This window comes from Buteo buteo, unplaced genomic scaffold (genome assembly GCF_964188355.1).
Source record: "Buteo buteo unplaced genomic scaffold, bButBut1.hap1.1 HAP1_SCAFFOLD_74, whole genome shotgun sequence".
NCBI lineage: Eukaryota > Metazoa > Chordata > Aves > Accipitriformes > Accipitridae > Buteo > Buteo buteo.
The window spans coordinates 128818-149011 of record NW_027439238.1 but is presented as its reverse complement, the minus strand read 5'-3'; the positions used below and the strand labels follow the sequence as shown (position 1 = coordinate 149011).

Genomic DNA, 20194 nt, shown 5'->3' with positions numbered 1-20194 from the left:
ATGTTAGGCTGAGCAAATCTTTTGTTTGTTATGGGACGGAGGACGTTTTGTCAAATGCAGCATTTCAAGTGCGAGTAATGGGGAACTTCTCTAGAGAGTACGAGGGTGAAAAAAATGACGTAAATGAAAAGTGTCATCAACAGGCAGCATGAGCGCGAGTAATGCTTTTATCAGAAATACTTCAAAGAAGCTACTGCCTGTTGAAATTGGACAAATGAAAACTCCTATTTGTGGAGCTCGTTGCACTCCGTGCCTTGCTGGTTCCTGTTCAGATTCGTTCTGCAGTAGCACTTTCCTGTGGTTTCGCTCTCAGCCCCAGACCTGACCACTGCTTTGAACTTCTCAGGCTTGACTAGCTGTCAGACCCTCCTAGTTTTTCAGGAGCTGTGGCAGTACTGGTGAGCTAGCTTGATAGCAGCTAATCTAATGCTCAATTGCATGTGCTTTCCTCATAGCTGTGGGAGCCAGGGGACGTTCTTTTAATGACGCCATTACTTTGTGGCCAAGCTTGGTGACAGCTGATGAGTTCTGTTGTTGTCATCTTCTTCCTGAGACAGAAGAAAGCCCCTGCCATTCCCGAGGAAATGAGACCAATATACTGCCTGCTTAAAAATGCTCCTGTTAGTTAAGTTTAAACAAATCTTCAGAGTACAGTAGTAGCATTGTAAATAGTATTGAAGAAAGTGTGCTGATCTTAACTGATACAGAAAATTATTGGTTCTTTTTTTTTTTTCTTTTTCACTTTTGAAAATACTGAAAGGTATTCCTAGAAAAAGTTTCCCCTTTATAAAGCAGGAGTTTGTTGGAGCTGAATTACAGTTCCTTTGTAACTGAATTGGGTCAATATTCCGAAAAAGGGGAATATGTTTATTTTTGAAACAGGTCAATAGTGCATGTGTTGTGCTGGCAAGGAGGAGGCTTCTTAAATGTAGAACTTCTTAAATTTAAAAGCACACCTCCACTCTCCATAGTAATGCTTCCATGTTAATTCAGGGTTAAGATATTCATTCACTTCAGTTTCTGTGAATCTGTTAGGGCAGCATGCTCTGAGGTGATGGGAGGGAGCAGGGGGAAGAAGGGGAAGAGGAAAAGCAAAATATCTGGAACCTGCTCTTCCATGACTCCTGCAAACTGCAATGTTATTTTTTTCCCAAGCCTGAAAACTGTACTTGACAGTGGAATTGTGGCTATCTTGTTAATATTCTTCCTTCCTTTCTTATTTTGGCCTCTCCAGGAAGCAATTCGAGTAATCCTCGGAAATCTTGATGATTTACATCCATTTTCTACAGACCACTTCACTATCTTTCTGTGTACCCTTTCTTTCCTACTTGTAAAAGAAAAGATCCAATGACTTGTATCTGTTGGGCATTGCTTAATTTGACATTCCTGCCTAGTAGTGCGCAGATCTTTAGCTGGAGTACGAGTCCTTTGAGCTTTGCAGTTTTACACTAGCTGAAGATCCTCCTCAGTTGTTGCCTTCACCAGAGAACTGATGTATGTAAAAAGAATGTTTTGCAGTGTTTTCAGATGGCCACCCCTGCGTTCCAAATCTGATTTAGCCAGAGAAAACAAACGTGTATATGTAAAGTCCCAGGAAGCCCACGTAATGCGATTGCAAGGAAAGCTAGTGCGTTGTTTCAAAAGGTTAATAAAACGTAAAGCGCTCCTTACAGGCGCAGCAGTGTTGGCCCACTAGTAGAGAAGACCGCAGTAGTTTTCTTGTAAGGTACATTAGGATTAAACATTGTAGTTGCTGTAGTGTAAAGGGTTAAGAAGAAGTTACTCTCCTGAGGCTGTTGTTGCAGAGAAAAGTAAGTTAGTTGAAGGAGAAGCCTTTTCAGTCCTAAGGTGTGTCAGTTTGTGAATCGGATCAGGCCCTTTGGCATCATCACCTCCCGTGATTCCGAGTGCCCAGGAGTAATGAACACCCACGTGTTTCCGCCTCCAAGGCATTCCCTTCCAGTCTCGGCAGACTGCGTTATTGCCACCCCTGGTCCTAGCAGGCAAGAACGAGGTCATCCTCTTTCCCTGTCAGAAGCTGGTATGTATGAGAGCAACTTATTCCTCTTACTGCCAGGAAGAGAAAGTAGCCCAGAGCATTGTCAGAGAGGAGGCACCCAAACAAACGAAGCCTCGTTGTTGGTTTGCTTCGCTAAAGCGCAGCCAGTTTTGCCTGCGTGCTTGAGGAGGGTTTGATTCCCGAGCTTGTATTTCTAGAACTGGGAAGTCCATCCACCTGCTCAGCCAGCACCGGGCCCTGCGGAGAACTGCAAGCTCAGAGGCCTGGCGTGATGAGTTGTCCTGCAATCTGTGTGTCGGGCTCCTCGCTGTAGCATACCTCTTAGTTAATCACCAGCTGTGGGAGTCCTTGAAGCCAAACTCAAACGAACAATTTCATCCCTTAAAGGAACTGATTGCGTCAGCGTTTCATCTAGGCAAATCTTGGGCTCCATCTCTGGTCCTCAGGATGTTAGTTTCTGCTAGCAAATGGAGTAAAAGTATTCATGTTACCTGTTTCTTCCTGAGATCAGAGGCACGTAAGGAGACTGCTGCCTGGCGTCACCCATTCTTGCACGCATGAGCTCCTAGGTGTGCGAACTGCACCCCCAGGAAGGAACGTCTGTAACTGTGGCGTTTGTCATGTCAATTATCTTTTGTCCTCCCATTTTGAACTGTGAAGTGAATGTAATGATGCTACTCCTGTGAATCCTAGTCCTTTTCAGTTTTTAAAAAAATTACTTTTTAGTTAGGAAAGCTGATGAGGTTTTATTCACAGGGTTGGGAGCGCCTGGCATGTTGTTTCTTGCGGGAAGATGTCAGGACTGAAGCCAGATACAGTTAAGGAAACACAATGCTATTAATGCAAGCAACTGATGGGAGAGTGTCACCTGGGTGAGTGTTTCTTGTAATGTGTTACTAGCGCTTTTTCACCAAGTTCATACGGACAGATTGTAGGTGCTCCCTTCTGCATATACGTTCAGTGTGGTATGACTTTTGAAGCTTTACAAGAGGACTCCTGCTCCTTTGAAATGTTAGTGCTATGTTCTTAAGTCTTATTGTTGTTCTCAGATGTCAGTAAATGGGAGAGAGTATCGAAGATGAGATTCAAACATGAGAATGTCCACCTCGTGCCTTATCCCTACATTTGCACGATGTATCTAGAACTCGGCTCTATTTCAGCACGGCGTATCTTGTGGTAATTCACTATGGTTATGTTTGGATAATGTCTGGAAACATCTATGATCTATGTCTTGCTTTTCCCTTTCCCTTCCTCCACTGTGTCTTTGAATGAGAGGGAGCAAAACTGCGTGCGGTATGGCTGTACCATGGATTTGAAATAGAGCATAGCAATGTGTTCTCTTTTGTCCTGTATTGCTTTTTTTGAAAATGTCTGGAATTTCTCTTTGCCTTTTCACCCACTGCTGACTCTTCAGCTAGTATTTTTATGAAGCAATGCCCAGTGGCTCCCAGCCTTCATTCTTGAATGTCGGTAACTAGGCTGGAGCCAGCACATATATATATGGAACATGTGTTTTTCTTCCTTATGCTTGACTACATTTGTTGACGTTGAATTTCACGCTCTTTGTTTCTGTTTTCCTAAAGAAAGAATGCATTTGTTTTTCTAAATAATGATAGTAATAATGGTAATAATGTCTTTTGTATAATTAGCAAATGTTGTCACCTCCCTAGTGTCTCATTTTCCAGGTTTTCTATGAATTCCCTGAAGAGCCTCAGGCCCCAGCTGAGACCTCTGTGGGACTCTGCATTGAACCTCCTCTGTTGTGAAAACTGAGGTTTTTTTCTTACTGTTTCCTGTTCTGATGATTGGTCCCTGGGAAAGGCTGCTGCTGGTCTGTCTTGTGAGCACTTAGTAGATATTCTGGTCTCCCTTATCAAATGGACAAGTAGTCCAAAGCAATTGTCCCCATCCCACTGGCTTGTGTTATTCACAGCCAGGAATTCTGAAAGAGCTGTGTTTGCAGTTCTTCGGTTTCAAGATATCATATGCAAGTCCAGCATTGTTTCTAAGTCATTTATCTTGTTCTCAGGACGTGTGGTGCAATGCAAAAATGTACTATAAAGTTGGTTAAAGAAAGTCCAGTCACCAAATATTCACCAGATTTTACAATACCTCTGTTACAGGTAAAGAAGTAAACAAGGGCAGTGATGAGCTTTTAAGTTGCGTGTGTGGTTCTCTTTTGTGTGTTGTTTTTTTTTTTAAAAAAAAGTGATATTCCAAGTAGTCTGGAGAAGCAGAAGATATATCTAGGCAATGCTGTAGTTGTCCTGTTTCTGGGTGTCAGTCAGGCAGTGTAAGGTGGGAGTGAATTCTCACCTAGAACCATCCAAGTTGAGGGAAACCTTCCTGTCAATTCCAGCGGACTTTGAATGAAGTCCTGCCTGAGGACGTGAGAGCCGTGCTGGCTTCAGTTAAATGTGTTTTCGCCAAGTCTGAGCTGAGCTGTCAAATGGTTTCTTCGCTGTGAGAGTCTGTATGAGGTCAATAGTGCTGAATAATGAAGTAGTTTCCTAAGTGCTGCATGTGTCGAAAACAACCAAGTTAAGCTTCTTTGGAAAGTAGTTGTTTAGTGAGATCTCAGGGTGGGTTTGTTTTCAATACAGGTAAGTGTCTGAAGATGGAGTGAATTAGTGAAGGTGTCCTGTCCAAATTCCCCCTGAGGAAATCCTGCTCTCTCTGCTAGCATTACGTTCCTGCTAATGATGTTCCTAGGCCCTCCTCTAAAAATGGAGCCAATAGGATGTCCTGGGAAGCAGTAGTTCTTCTTTAAAACTGTTGAGCATAATTCTCTGGATGGCCTCTCAGTGCTTACCTTCTGTTTGAATAAGGCAGCTAATCTTTTATTCCTGAGTCATTTTTTGGTTTTGGTTGTATAAGCCTGGACAATGTTGCGAAACACAGATGTATATTAAGTCTGACTTTTGTTCTAAAATAGAAAAGTCAAAATCAAATTTTATCAATACCAAGTTTGCAATGTTTTGAAGGTCAAGAGAAGAAAAGAAGTGTCAGATAGTGCTGCAGTGGAAGAAATGGTGAAGAGGAGAAGAGTGGAAGTCGGAGCGGAGGCCTCATGCCCACAGTCGGGTGTGGGCAGGTCAGTTGACTACAAAATAGTCTTCTGGGGCACATATCGATGTTTTTGATGTCTCTTGCACCTTCCTCGTATTTCATTCCTGTGTAACCCTTTGGCCCATTTGTCGTCTTCCTTCTCTTCCCTAGGTGACAGAATCTAAGCAGCATTGCCCACGTTTGGGGAAAAGTTGTCCTGTGCTTTCAGGTTCCCATGCCGTTAACTAAAGCTCTTCCCCTCTCACTCCTTTGTGTTAACGTTACCTGCAGAATCACAGCGGGATGAGAACTGGGCAGCTCAACAAAGCGGTGCACTGGCTTGCACACCTGAGGCAGGGATGACAAGGGAGGAACTGGGAAGAGTTTTCTAGCTGCCTCCCAGCCTGCTCCTCTGAGTCGGCTGATGACTGCTGCCTCTCGGCTTGAGGCAGAGATCTCTGTCTGTGGCTTTCACAGAACCGTTGAGGTTTTCGGGACCTTTGATATCATCAAGTCCAAGCCCTCCTGCTCAAGCAGGGTCACCCAGAGCAGGTTGCCCAGGACGTGTCCCCTCAGGTTTTGAGTGGACTCCAAGGGTGGAGACACCACAACTTCTGTGGGCAACCGGTTGCAGTGCTCGACCACAGTTGCAGTCAGAAAGTTTTTCTTGTGTTCAGCTTTAATTTCATGTTTTGCAGTTTGTGCCCTTTGCCTCTTGTCCTGCCAGAAGGTGCTGCTGAGAAGAGCCCGGTTCCCTCTTCTTCATTCCCTCCCATCAGATGTACATGGATAAGAGCTCCCTGAGCCTTCTCCAGGCTGAAGGGTCCCAGCTCTCCCAGCCTCTCCGCATATGAAAAGTGCTCCAGTCCCTTCGTCACCTTTGTGACCCTTTGCTGGGCTCGCCCCAGTGAGTCCCAGTCTTGTCCTGGGGAGCCCAGTCTGGACAGAGCACACAGACTGGCCCCAGCAGCCCTGAGCAGAGGGGAAATGATCCCCCCAGGCCTTGCTTTCTCATTCAGTGCTGTCTGTAGGTACATGCATAAATTTGCATGTCTGAGCAGCCTCTCAGGCTGTTGTTGCTGGAAGGGTCTTTCATTCCGTCTAGCTGGCGCTCTAGGCTTTCACCTGTCTCCTGCCTTGCTGCTCTTTCTTCTTGAGCTCTTGGGCTATTTCTCACGGAATGTTAAGTGGTTAAAACGTAACACAAGACATGGTTATTCAAATGCATTTGTCTCTTGTTTCTCTGTGCAGCCTGATGAATATCATGGCACTAAATGACTCATTGTTATTCCTTGTATTGCAGATAACTAATTCTTGTTCCTCAGATGCAGCTGTCCTAGGCGGGTAGTATGTTTCACCGGAACTGTTGACCCAGGTGGAAAAAACAGTCTTCTCGGTTCTAGCTAGCAGCCAGGATAAACTACTGTGTAGCAGGGTTTTTTTCTGAATCTACCCATTGATCCAATAAGATATTCTTTTTCCCTACCGTATTTGTGCCTCCTGTTATCCTCAGGATGCTAGAGCTTCAGCTCTACTGTTAGAAAGAAAAAGAGAGAAAACATGATGCTGCTAGTGGGCTTTGCTTCTCAGGAGGGTGAACGAGCCTGTGAAGGGTTTTCCTTCTGCACACTTTTGAGCCTGACACCTCTCATGCAGGAAGTTTCTCTGTTCTGGAGAGTTTTTGCTCCAAGCAGAGCTGGCTTCTCCCCAGGCACTAAGTTTTCCAAGCGGGAAGGCTCTAGGGGTGCATGGCTTTAAGTAGCTGCCTGGATCCGCATCATAGCTTGTGATTTCACAATGGTCCCTATTGTGTCTCTGGAGTTGGTGCACACTGGGTGCCACTTAGCTCCTCCCGTGAGGGCTACTCCATCAGTCCCTGGGGAATCGGGCCCCCTGACTGACCTGGAGGTTCAGTTGTCCCCGAAACCCAGTGACTGACGTGAGGATGAACCCAAACGGGGGTTACAAAATGACACTTCTGGAAGAGTTACAGGTAGCACGGCCGGGGCTCAAAAGTGCAGTTTTGTGGGTTGGGGTTGGTTTTTTTCCAGTTTGGAAATCACTTTTTTAGACAGGAACCTCAAGAACAAAGCAGGAGGTGGGTTTTTTTGGTCTGAAACACTCATCCCTCTCCTGCTGTATTAAAGACGTCCAGACTCTCGTGGTATACAGTAGAGGTGATGTTATGGGCTGTTTTATTTGCGTATGGGAAGGAAAACCTCCTACAAGTCCGTGGTTTTAGGGCTGTGCCTGAAGGAGGAGGAGGCGGCACGTAGAGGCGTGATGGCTCGTGGACTCGCGTGGACGCAGGGGTGGGTGATGGCTGGGAGGACGTAAGGGAGCTCTCCACCCCCAGCCCCAACTTTTCCCTTCTTGTCGTTGCTAAACAGAGACATGACGAGGAGGCAGTGATTGACCGGGGAAGAAGGAGCAACACTGTCAGTGTTCGCTATGAGGAGGAGGAGTTGGAAGGTGAGTCTCTGCTGAGATCCTGGGAGAGGAGCCACCAGCCCAGCGCGTTTTCCCATTGCACAAAGTCTCTCCTGTGTGCCTTGTCGGGTGTCACATCATGTGCAGCAAAACGTGCCGCGCTTCTCAATGAAGCAGCACAGTTATTGTCACGTTTTTTACTATTACGGCTTTTTAAACGGAGGGAAAAAGCCCCCCGGGAGGCCACGGTGTGAGTTGTAGCCACAGGGCTCGATAATTCACGGCTTTTTTTCTCGCAGAGGCTGCTCCTGGCTTGGAGAGGTCAGGAGAATCATTTCAGGGCTGCAGACGCGGGGCTGTGATTTTCTTTTTTTGTTCTGGAGTTCATTACGATGGGACTGATTTGATCGTCTCTTGTCGCCTCGTGCCATACAGAGATTTTGAAAATAATTAGCTTGTGTTGCTGCTTAATGAGCAAGTCTGAGTGTTGTCCAGCCGAAGCTGGAATTTGAGAAGAGGTCCAATACTTTGGGGGCACTTTTAGATGACCCAGAGCCAACACTTGTTGTTGCTGTGTTGTTGCAAAGCTCGAGTAAAATAGGCTTGGAAAAAAGGAGGTCCAGTGAAAATAACATTCAGGGAAGCTGGCGTTGCTCCTGGGATATATAACCATGGCTTAGCAAGGCACCGGCCACCTCAACCATTGCCGCAATGCCGAGAGTGCTGCAAAAACCGCTGCTTTTTCGCAGGCCACCGGACCCTGTACGTGGGCGCGCGGATGCCACTGGTTAGGCAGAGCCACCGGCATCACCGACGCCACAGCCAGAAGCATCGGGAAGGGGAACGGGAGAAGGACTCTGCCCCGATGGAGCAGGGCTACCACTGTAAGTCCCACCGCGGCATTTGCTAAACTCCTGGGGGCAACGTGGGCGCTGGGGCCTTCTGCAAGCAGGTCCCCGTGGCTAGTTTGAGTGAGTTGCTGTTCTTCCGAGGGAAAGTGGCCGTATTGAGCAACACCCTCTTTTTCCCAAGTTTTCTTTTTTTTTGTTGTTTTTTTTTGTTTGTGTTTTTTTTAATGCAGTTAAATGCATAATGGGTTTAGGCTCGTCTTCCTTAGAGGGATCCTGGCTTTAAAAATGGCAATGTGGGGAAGGAAAGCAGCCCATCCTCATGCAGAGGTGGACTAGATGCTTCTCCTTCTCCACGGCTCTGTGCAAGCCCAGACAGATGCAGAGGAGAGGGGCCAGCCCAGTGTTTATGGCTGCACTGGTGCTGATGGCCACTTTGCACGTGAGCGTGACGAGCTGTGTTCAGGCGCGGTAACGGGATGGGTCTTTGCCTTCTGCCCCCAGGCTCCCCGTCCCAGCGGGTGCAGTTCATTCTCAGGAGCAAGGAGGATGAGCAGCACCTCCCTCACCACTTGTTCTCCAAGCTGGATGAGATCTGTGTAAAAGAGGGCCGAGATGGCGAGTGGAAGGAAACGGCAAGGTAAATCCCTGCTGCTTGGCTGCGGTGGGAGAGGAGTCCCTGCACCGGCAGCGCCCGTGGGCTCTGCTTTCTCCTCTCCAGGATGCGAAGCTTTTGCAGCTGCAGGTGGCGGCACGAGGAGCCTTCTCCTCTTGCCACCCCGTGGCTCTGTCAAAGGGGTTGCAGAGCTGGGGCTGTTTTCTTGCAATGGGGCTGATCGCACCCGATGTCCGCAGGTGGCTGAAGTTTGAGGAGGACGTGGAAGATGGCGGCGAGCGCTGGAGCAAGCCCTACGTTGGCACGCTGTCCTTGCACAGCCTCTCCGAGCTGAGGAGCTGCATCAGCAACGGGTCGGTGCTGCTGGACATTTGTGCCAACAGCATCGAAGAGATTGCAGGTACCATGGGCGCTGCATCCCTCCGGGAACGGCCGAGCTCAGCTCGCCACGGTGCTCTTCACTCCCAAATCAAACCCTGCCCCAATGGCACGTCCTTTTCCAGAAGTGCCACTGTGTTTTTCTCATGAGCTGTTTTTGGATGTAGACTGGGCATGCAACAGTCGCACCGTTTTTTTATTCCAATGCGGGATCCTTTTGAAAGCAGTTTGTGGGGTTGGAGAAGCCACTAGAGAATATTCTGCAGCCAAAAAGGAGCGTGTGTCAGGGCTTAGCAGGCTGCTCTTAGAAATACAGAGTCTGCGTAAGAGCTGAACCTCCTTAAAGGAACTATTTCTTACAAGCTGTTTCCTCGCATTCTTTTTTTTGCTTTTGCCTTAAGATCCAGCATGTAAGAGTTTTAAGGCAGAGTTTATCTGGCGATGACCAAGCAGTGTATTTCTGTGGGGAAGATACTTGAAGTTAATTGCAAAAGCCGCTTTGGAGAAGTTAGCTTTGACTGGCGGCAGGTCTCCATTCAGCCCTTTCAAGGGCTGGAGAAGTCGGAGCCGTTCTTAGCACGTTTCTCCCTGGGCTCGGCAAATTGCACTCCATCAGCACGGGAAGCTCTGGGAACGTCTGTGCTATAGATCGCTTGTAATTTGGGTGAACGTGTAGAGTCAGAAGGCCAGGTTGGGCAAGAAAATTGTGTCATTTAGAATGGGAAATATTTATCTTAGCGGAATGATGAATAAGCACTTGGATGCCATGTTTCTTAGCAGAAGAAAATTCTCGTTTTGGCTGCAAAGGCTGAACATTATTAAAAGGCCTTGCTATGCAAGGCTGAGCCGGCATTAGGGTGCAGCCTGTGTGGCACAGCCTTCCCTGGGGGCTTTGGGGGTCGGGACTTGTTGGGGTTTCTGCTCTGATGGCTTTGTTTCCCTTTGCCATCCTCAGATACGATCCTGGCCCAGCAAGAACAGTCCACGGAGTTTGACGAGCACGTGCGGGCGCAAGTTCGAGAAGTCCTTTTGAGGAAGCACCACCATCAGAACGAGAAGACAACCAACCTTCTGCCCGCTGTCTGCTCGTTTGCTGATGTGAGCAAGAGGCAGTCAGACCTGCACCTCCTCTACAAGCCAGGTGAGGCTTTCTGCAGGGCTGTGGCCCCATTAGACTTGTCCGGGCAAAGGAGAAGCGTCCCAGTTGCTCCTCGTCCATCTTTCTGAGTGTCTTTCTTTTTCCTACCAGCCCAAACAATCACCTCTTGTCCTTCTCCCACCGCTGCAGAAGCTAAAGATGGGGTGAACCCTGAGAGCAGAGCAACGGATTTAAGCAAGGTGAGACACTCGTAGCTTTCTCACGCCTTTAGGGCCAGATTTGCTCTTGCAAACTTGGCTGGAGAGTGTGCTGCAGAGCGCTGTGGGCTTTGCTTTTGGGGTAATTGCCTGAAAATCGCTTGTCGTGCCCAGGCGGAGCTGCACTTCATGAAGAAAATTCCCACCGGGGCTGAAGCATCCAACGTGCTCGTAGGAGAGCTGGATTTCCTTCACCAGCCCATCGTGGCATTTGTCCGCCTGAGCCCGGCTGTCCTCCTCTCGGGCATGACGGAAGTTCCCATCCCAACAAGGTGCGAATGAGAAGCGCAAATTTTTTCCGTAAAAAAGACACCCAACCAAAGATCGAGTTGCAGGCATCAGTTTGGTGTCCCAAGGGAACAAGGCGAGTGGGAGGGGGAGCAAGCACGTTTCCCCCACCCGCATCTCCTCGCCTTCATTTCTCCATTCCCTGCTGTAGCTTTTAAACCCATCGGCCAATTGTAATGAAAGTTGGCCCCCAAATGAAATTTGCCGTCGGTTTTGAAGAATTTCAAATTCATCGTGGCGTCGCTGAGCCTACGTGTCCCGTCTTGAGCCACGCTCCGGGCTGGGAGCTGCCAGGGCTTTCCTTGGGTGCTCTTGGAGCAAGGACACCTTCTTCTCTCTCTCATTTTGTTTTTCTTGCCCAGGTTCCTGTTTGTTTTGCTTGGACCAGAAGGAAAAGCCCATCAGTACCATGAGATCGGCAGGTCCATGGCCACTATCATGACAGATGAGGTGCGACAAGATGAGATAGCTCCGGGTCATTTTTGCCTTTCTTCAGCTCTCCCTGTCTCTGAAGTAGTGAGGAAGAGGATTTGCTGTCCCAGCTGCCCGCAGCTCTCCAAATAGCCCAGCCCTCTTTCTCACCCCGAAGCGAACACGCAGATTTGCATCACCCCACATCCTGGAGGCTGAAATCCCACCCGGGGTGCATCCTGCATCTCATCCTTCTTGCCGGGGTCCCCAGCACGCTGTCCCCAGTGGTGGCATTGCCAGGGCCAGTCAAACTTCTCTTGCTCTTTAAGCAGAAGGGTATGGTGTGCCATGGGGGACGGGGGCCTCGTGGGGGAGATGATTACAAATGCCCTGACGCACAGATTTTTCCTTTTGGGGGAGTATTTCCTGCCCTTTCCAGCAGGAAATTTTGGGGAAAAAGCCTTGCGTTTAGCCAAGAGCTTATTGCACTGGTTAGGACCTCCGAGCTGGGTTGTCCTCTCACCAGGTTGTCTTCTCTTGGCAGGTTTTCCGTGACGTTGCCTATAAAGCCAAGAACGGGGCTGACCTCGTGGCTGGCATCGACGAGTTTCTGGATCAGGTCACGGTCTTGCCGCCAGGAGAGTGGGATCCATCGATCCGAATCGAGCCCCCGAAAAACGTCCCTTCGCAGGTGGGAGGCGCGAGGGGGATGGGCAGGACGGCTGGGGATGCTGTTCAGGGGCCCAAATTCACAAGGTCCCACTCTGACACAGTCACAGAGCCAGACCAGAAGCAAAACAAGCCAGCGGTTACAAGTCCATAGCTTTATCTTACTTCCATTTTAACAGGAAAAAAGGAAGATGCCAGGAGCTCTTGACGACAGTGCTTCTCACAGCACGCTGGAGAAACACAGTGGCCCTGAACTGCAGCGGACGGGAAGGTGGGAGCTTTAATAGTTTGGGGTTTTTTTCTGTTTGCTTCTCAAATCTGAGCATGCACCCTCCCTTCTAGCAGGTCTTTGGGGTTAGCTGGTTCAACGAAGGGGCTCCGCATTGCCAGCTTGGTCCCCTGGGCTGGGCAGGGGGGAGATCTGGGCAGCTGGGCTCAGCCCCAGCCATCACCATTGCACGCAGGTTTCCTTGATTTGGGAGGAAGGAGAGTGCTTCTTTTTAGCCATGAAAGTGACTCCGTGCTTCTGATTGCCCTTCTGCAGCAAAGCAAAGTCACCGTGTTCCTCCAAGAGAACAGACTCTCTTCTTTTTCCTTCCTGCAGGCTCTTTGGAGGTTTGACCCTGGACGTGAAGCGGAAAGCCCCGTGGTTCTGGAGCGACTTCCGGGATGGTCTGAGCCTGCAGTGCCTGGCGTCCTTCCTCTTCCTCTACTGTGCCTGCATGTCCCCTGTCATCACCTTTGGGGGACTGCTGGGGGAGGCGACCAATGGCCAGATAGTGAGCACCTCTCTCTGTTGGGGGGCATGGGGGAGGATAAAAGTCAGGCCAAAGTCCTCGCTGCAGTGAATCGGCTTTGGTTTTTGTTTCTCCCTAACGATTTATTTACTCACGGCTGCCTCTCTTCCCCGGACAGAGTGCCATGGAGTCGCTGCTGGGCGCGTCCATGGCCGGCGTGGTGTATTGCCTCTTTGCCGGCCAACCTCTCACCATCCTCGGCAGCACCGGACCCGTCCTCGTGTTTGAGAAGATCCTCTACAAATTCTGCAAGTAAGGCTGGCTGCCGCAGCTGGGTGCTGCGAGAGCCTTCAGAAGGGGGCAGTGATGGAGAAAAGATGCTTTGCTTTGCTTTTCTGTTTCTTAGGGGTAGTTGCTAGATTTTAGTGACAGTCCTTTTGTTGCTATGGCTTTGATGGGAGATAAACCACCCTTATTGCCATAAGGTTTATCATTAAGCCCCAGCTTGCTGGCAGCAGGTGACTGGGTGCAAACCCAGCTGGTTTCAGTGTCAGGGCATCAGGGTGATGTGGGAGAACACCACCTGGCCCAAGAGGGACCTGACCTCAAGCAGCCTCCAAGGTGTTAACACAAGATCCTTGTTCAACAGTGGTAACTAAATAATTGGCCTCTCCTCCTGTGGGTCTACACCCTGCACCACAGCCCCGAGGCTCTCTGTAGTAGTACATGGAAACTGCATTTCCCATCCGCAGCCTTGACACGCTCCAGAATTGCTCCCTGTTTTCCCCGAAGGCAGGCATGTCTCAGGGCCTCTTGCTGGCCTTTGCAGCCTTTGTTTCATTTTGCTTTCCCAGGGAGTACACGCTCTCCTATCTGTCTCTGCGGGCGTGCATTGGGCTGTGGACCGCCTTCTTGTGCATAGTGCTGGTGGCCACCGATGCCAGCTGTTTGGTGTGCTACGTCACCCGCTTCACGGAAGAAGCCTTTGCCTCCCTCATCTGCATCATCTTCATCTACGAGGCTCTGGAGAAGCTGAGTCACCTGCGAGACACCTACCCTGTGCACATGCACAGCAAGCTGGACTTCCTCACCAGCTACTAGTGGGTTTTTTTCCCCCTGAGAAAGCTGCTGCCCCTTGGCAGGAGCTGCGGGCTGCACCTCCATCGCCTTTCCCTTACCCCTGTCTTGGCTTCTCTCCTCCCAGCTGTAAGTGTGAGGCACCGACCCATCCCAGCAACGAAACGCTGCGTTTCTGGGCGAGCAACGGGATCAACGTGTCTGGCATCGCCTGGGAAAACCTCACGGTGACCGTAAGTGCCCCGAGCCACTGCTTCCTCGCGCCGCGGCCACGGGGTCCAGGGGCATTTGCATGGTGCAAAAGTCAGAGCCCTTCAGGGAATGATGGGCTTCAAACTGTGCTAGTGCTGCTCGGAAAAGTCCTTGCTTAAATCTAGCGTGTGGTTTGTTAAAACCGCTTGGTCCTCGGGAGGAGAGTCCACCTTGTCCCAGTCTACCTGGTCCCCAACGTTGTGGGTAGGTAGCAAGTGTCCCCCTCAAGCCTGTTGCCGGACAGTATTTCTGACTGGGAGGAAGGTTAAGTAGTGGGTGGTTTGATTATTGTAGAAGTTGTAGGTAGGACTTAAGTTCATGCTTGAAAGGTAGTAATTGGCCTCCTTAATGGGTTCCTAGTAACTCTGGGCCTTGCTTTCTCGTTCAGTGCTGTCTGTAGGTACATGCATAAATTTGCATGTCTGAGCAGCCTCTCAGGCTGTTGTGGCTGGAAGCAGAGCCCGGGCCTAGGGCGGCAGGCTCTTATGGTGGCCTTCATCCCCTCTTGGCCAGGTTCTGCGAGCCCTCCCCTGGGAAGGGACGATTTGTCTCTTCTCCTCCTTTCCTACCATGGTTGTCTTTAGCCCTCCTTCCCTCTTCCCTCTCTCTCTCTCCCCAAGAGTTTCCAGTGTTTCCTTCCCCTCTGGTGTCTTCTTTAGCCACGATTGCTCGAATGGCAGGCAGAGGATGTGCCGAGGGTGCGTGGTATGGTGTCCCCTCACATCTCGTTTCTCCGCTCTATAGTTCGATGTGTCACTTGTTCAGCTGCTGCTGCTCATTACATATAAATCTCCATTGGCAGGAGCAGTTAGAGGGTCGTGGATCTTGGACCAAGATCCTCAAAACCCCCTAGCTACGCGAGGTTTCCCTGCCGCACGTGCACTGCCTTTGTGTCCTGACGCTCTGTTTCTCCAGGAATGTCGGCATTTGCGTGGGGAGTTTCAAGGACCTGCCTGTGGACGCGACGGCCCCTACACGCCTGATGTGTTCCTCTGGTGCTGCATCCTCTTCTTCGCCACCTTTGCCCTGTCAAGCTTCTTGAAGAAGTTTAAAACCAGCCGCTACTTTCCAACCAGAGTAAGTAGAAGATGGTGGCCAGCGTCCATCTCCACACTCGTTTCCCAAAATGGCTTTCCTGGAGCACTAAGCAGTATTAGCCCCGCCATGGTCAAGCTGGGAAACGTTGGCCTTGCAGGCCAAGCTCTCCAAGAGCTTGGATGTCCCGCACTCATTTCCGTGAGTGCAAAATCATCGTAGCATTTCCCACCTGCCTCGCGATCTGCCCCAGATTGAAGATTTTTGGGGTTTGATTTTTTTTAATTTTTTTTTTTTTCCCCCTCCTCAGGTAGTAGGAAGTCAGGTTTCCCAAAGTTTTGGGGGTTGGGGTTGTGGTTTTTTTTCCCTACCTTCTGCGCATTATGTGCTCGAGCGGAAAGTAGATTCGAATGAGGAGGTTCCTTTTGAGGACTAAAGGATGCCTCAGTGCCTTGTTGCCGTTGTAGCTGTGAGTGTAGCTGTAGTGGCAGACATCTCTTTTCTTATTTTTAATATTATTATTATTATTTTTAGGTTTTGACTTAAACCAACCCTTGTCCGCCTAATTAAGCTTTTTTTATTATCTGACACCAGATCTCACGGGGACAAACACAGCAACAGTATCTAAGCAAGGGATCAGGCTGCATGTGCTCAGAGGGGTGGTGGGATTTGGTTAACCAGCCTGAATGTTGTGGATGTCCGCAACTCTTGCATCTCACGTTACGGCCCTGTTTGCCATGCCCCTTTCACCTCTGGTTTCTCGCCCCAGGTACGGTCCACGGTGAGCGACTTTGCTGTTTTCCTCACCATCGCCATCATGGTGCTCCTTGACTTTGTGGTTGGGATCCCATCGCCAAAGCTCCAGGTCCCCCACACGTTCAAGGTAATGGGGTGTTTTGGCACGTGGGGGTGCCACAAGGTGATGCCGGGGCAGGGCAGGGCTGAGTCTGGAGGAGATGCTGGTGGTGTGACCATCTCCTCTTCCACCTCCAAGTGCCTTGCTTCCTCCTGGCAACGAGAAGATGGCCCCAAAACTAGATACCTACAGGAGAAGTACCTAGAGGTGCTTGCAAAGAGGAGACTGGCACTGCTGAAGCCCACGGGAGAGGGGGACATGAAGCCAGGGCTGGGAGGTGCTCTGACACAGGGAGGGAGGGGAAAAGGAAAGCCAGTGGAGTGCCTGGGCTGGGAGACGATGCTGATGTGTGGGCTTTGTTGCAGCCTACCAGAGACGACCGCGGGTGGTTCATCAACCCCATAGGACCCAACCCTTGGTGGACGGTGTTGGCTGCGCTCGTCCCAGCTCTGCTCTGCACCATCTTGATATTCATGGACCAGCAGATCAGTGCCGTTATTGTGAACAGGAAGGAGCACAAGCTGAAGGTAAGGGCCTGCGAGAGATGACCCCGGCCCCAGCCCCTTCTGGGCTGCAGGTCTGGGGAGAAGCTCTTATTGCCGATGCTTTCTGAAGGCATTGGTTTGGGACAAGGTCAGGCTGCGTGGCAGGATGCTCTCCTGGATTAACGATGATGCAGGGAGCAAGTGACAGGGCAGTTCAGATGAGCAACCTTTTGGAGGAGCAAATTAATCTTGGAGCAATATGGAAGCACGTTTTTGTTTTGAAACGGCAGCGGCAGCAGGTGCGGGGAATGCATTGTTTTGATGCGCTGCCAGGGATAACTCAGAGTCACACCTTCCTCGCAAGTGGTAGAATTTTCTTTGTGAGTGAAAACAACGGTTTGGTGGTTTTGGGTTGTGGGTGGGGTTTTTTTGGAGAAGTATGTATCGCACAAGCTCCCCATATCCCTTGTGTCTGAACTCCTGCCAGATTTTCATGCCAGGTGCTTGTGCAAAGCCTGCGTACACCCTTACTTGTTTCCATTTCTTGTTTTAAATTCTGAAGAAGTTGACCTGTGCTCGAGCAGGGTTTGAGTCTGACTTGCGACGTTATCCTTGCTCTTGTGCTATGGGATGCTCTGTTTCTTGTTTTCCTGCCTGCAGAAAGGATGCGGGTACCACCTGGACCTTTTCGTGGTGGCCGTGATGCTGGGGGTGTGCTCGGTGATGGGGCTGCCCTGGTTTGTGGCTGCGACCGTCCTGTCCATCACCCACGTGAATAGCCTCAAAGTAGAGTCTGACTGCTCAGCTCCAGGAGAACAACCCAAGTTTCTGGGGATACGAGAGCAGAGAGTCACTGGCTTGCTGATCTTTGGGCTCATGGGCTGCTCCGTCTTCTTCACTTCCGTGTTAAAGGTGAGAGGAAAATGCAAACCACCCGACAACCGCGAGCTTGTTGGAGGTTACAGAAAAACAGTCCCCTCTCTGCAGGCCTGAGTAGTTAGTTGTGGAGCGGAGGAGGAGGGGGTGATCCCAACCCTTGGGGCTTGACCCACGGTGGGAACCAGCCTCGGTTAGGCTTTGCAGCCCTTCGGGCCCCCGTTTGGTGTGCTCGAGGCAAGCGAGCAACGCAACTGCTTGAATTTTCGGGTGTCTTTCAGGCCCGCCCATGTTTATGGGTTACAGCTGAGCATATTGAGACCAGCACGTCTGCTCTCTTTCAAACAGGCAGCCCTTTACGGGCTGCAATTTGCTCCCCAAATGCCCTGGAGCAGCTGTTCCCAGGAGCTAAACACACTGAGGTCATCCCCGTGGGCTTCCTTGCACGTTCCTCCCACAAAGTAATCTCGTCTCTAGGCTAAAAGGAGGCCTGTGGCCTTTGCCTGTTGCCCCAAGATTAGGCAGAAGTGTTTTTCTACCGCCACAGAATGCGGCATAGGGTAGCACGGGTGAAATCACCTATTTTCCTCCAACCTTTCTGGAAAATAGGAGTATTCTGAGGAGAGGTAACTCCAAAGTTCAGCCTAAAGCAGAGCCTTAGCTCACTCGTGCGCACAAAATCTTTAATGGTTAAAACCTGACCCATCTGTAAGCCTGAATGGAAGCTGGAAGGCTTCAAGCAATTTTAGGCAGTGCCTGTGGAAGAGGGTGGTAATACTGAAAATGCAATATGGAGAAAGAAACGATTGCATTCTTTTTTTTTTTTTCTCTTTTCCCCCCCAGTTTATACCAATGCCTGTGCTCTATGGCGTCTTTCTCTACATGGGTGTGTCGTCGCTCAGAGGAATTCAGGTACGGACTCTTTTACAGCGTGCAGCATGTCGTTTCCCTGGTATTTTGTCTCCGTAGCAGCAGGGAAAAAAGCAGTGGCATGGGAAAAACTTCTTGCAGAGCAAGCAATGAAACTCTTTTGTGTAAGAAAAAGATTGGTGGAGGCACAGGAGGTATATAGGGCTGGGAGGACCAGGCAAGTTCAGCGCTCTCTGTTTCAGGGTTTAGGGCAGGTCAGTGTTTGGTTACGTGAAAGCGGGGGAATTCAGTGCAAAGGGAAGGCAGTTTCTGCCACTGGTGGAAATCCTCGCTGGGGGATTCAGTGGGCCGAGAAATGCTAATAATGGAATGGCACGGAATAGTTGCTGTTTGGTGGGCAGCTCTCAGGGGCAAGCCGGTTGATAGATGGAGCGAAGGGAAAATGGGTGCTGCTCCCAGGAGGAACGCGGTGGGATCCAGGATTTCTGACGGCAAGCGAGATGCTGCAAACCGCCTCCACGTCTCGAGAGGGCCAGAAACTTGCCGCAGTCCCAAGGCGGCAACCTTACCCTTTTATTTTGCAGTTCTTTGATCGCTTGAAGCTGTTTTGGATGCCAGCGAAACACCAGCCGGATTTCATCTACCTGCGGCACGTGCCCTTGCAAAAGGTGCATTTGTTCACGGTGATCCAGCTGACCTGCCTCGTCCTGCTCTGGACCATCAAGGTGTCCTGTGCCGCCATCATCTTTCCCATGATGGTAAGAGCTGCCGCCGCTCAGCAGCGGGGTGTTTGCAGCGTTGGAGTGAGAGGTGGCATCGTCTCTGAGCTCACCGCATCTTCCCTCTTATTCGTGAAGGTTTTGGCTCTCGTCTTTGTCCGGAAAGCGATGGATTTCTGCTTCTCAAAGCGCGAGCTCAGCTTTCTGGATGACCTTATGCCAGAAAGGAAGAAGAAGTTGGACGATGCCAGAAATGAAGCCAGAGAAGAAGAAGAGGTAAGGCTTGCTGGGTCCTCGGGGCTGGACATCTCCGTCGGGCTGTGAGGTTGCCTGTTTCTCTTACAGCTTGTCTGGAAACGTTGGGGGAAGATCAGCACTCAATCGAAATAGATCCCAATAGCCTGGATCCCACGTTGTAACCTTTGTTTCCTCAAGTAGCAGTGAGCTGAACGCTTGAATACAGGTGTAATTTTTAAAACGAGTCGTTTTTCACCAAGGTCATTATCATTACGATGATTATTATTAGAAGGTGCTGCTGCTGCTGCTGGCAAGATTTGCTCATAATCGTGTTTTGAACACCCAATCCCCCTGCCCCAAAACCTTTGGAGTGAACGGTTTCTACCCTGCTGCACTAATACCTATAGCTGCCAAGGGGCAGAAGGGGAGGGCAGACTGCTAAGTTTGTGCTGGGCATTCAGCTTATCTCCGCTTTGACCAAAGACAGAGAACGTGATTTGTCCCTTTTTTACCTCAGGAGTCCAGGAGGGCGATGGAAGCTGCTGCTGCTGCAAGTTCAGTTCAGCTGAACGTGGGGAAGACCAGTGACATGGATATCCCAAAGCAAGGCAGTGACAGGTAAAGCCCCACCAAGCGCCAGGACCCCCGGCAAGATTAGCTTGAAGGGGTTTGGCAGAGTTTTCTCCACTTGCCTCTTTGTGGGGCATCCCACAGAAACCAGCAGGCAGCTTGGTGGGAAAATCAAATTCGGGGGCAGGGCTGCAGGAGGTGATCGCAGGGCTCTGACCCCAAGCAGAGTGGCTGCAGCACTCGCGTTTGACCCCCAAACCTTGCATCATCAGCGCCTTTACGGTAGCTGGAGTTCCTCATACTTACACATGAGGAGTTGCAGGCGTGATCTGTACCAGCAGTGGCTTAGGAACCCGGACCAGGGCTAAACCCCAGCAAGAGCCTTTGCACAGAGCTGTTGCTCTGCAGCTCCCCAG

The 20194-nt window shown here is 50.2% G+C and overlaps 1 protein-coding gene across 1 annotated transcript; it reads left to right on the top strand.

Annotated features, from left to right (window-relative positions):
* Positions 1 to 8189: 8189 nt before the first annotated feature.
* On the top strand, positions 8190 to 19376 carry LOC142027863 (electroneutral sodium bicarbonate exchanger 1-like). The gene is made up of 20 exons (XM_075022063.1): positions 8190 to 8394; positions 8851 to 8986; positions 9202 to 9362; positions 10296 to 10481; positions 10590 to 10678; positions 10811 to 10968; positions 11347 to 11434; positions 11940 to 12086; positions 12244 to 12335; positions 12669 to 12843; positions 12980 to 13113; positions 13656 to 13901; positions 14006 to 14111; positions 15046 to 15207; positions 15935 to 16048; positions 16387 to 16548; positions 17167 to 17418; positions 18226 to 18294; positions 18837 to 19010; positions 19110 to 19376. Exons 1-20 carry the CDS (start codon positions 8277 to 8279, stop codon positions 19293 to 19295), a joined length of 2955 nt encoding a protein of 984 aa, XP_074878164.1. The 5' UTR covers positions 8190 to 8276; the 3' UTR covers positions 19296 to 19376.
* The last annotated feature ends 818 nt before the right edge of the window (positions 19377 to 20194 follow it).

Excerpts from the sequence above, each read along its gene's own strand:
- LOC142027863 (XM_075022063.1), top strand. The coding sequence starts at position 8,277 with ATGCCACTGGTTAGGCAGAGCCACCGGCATCACCGACGCCACAGCCAG. Across the intron at positions 12,336-12,668 it reads GAACTGCAGCGGACGGGAAG|GCTCTTTGGAGGTTTGACCC; the intron begins GTGGGAGCTTTA and ends TCCTTCCTGCAG. Across the intron at positions 18,295-18,836 it reads CGTCGCTCAGAGGAATTCAG|TTCTTTGATCGCTTGAAGCT; the intron begins GTACGGACTCTT and ends TTTATTTTGCAG.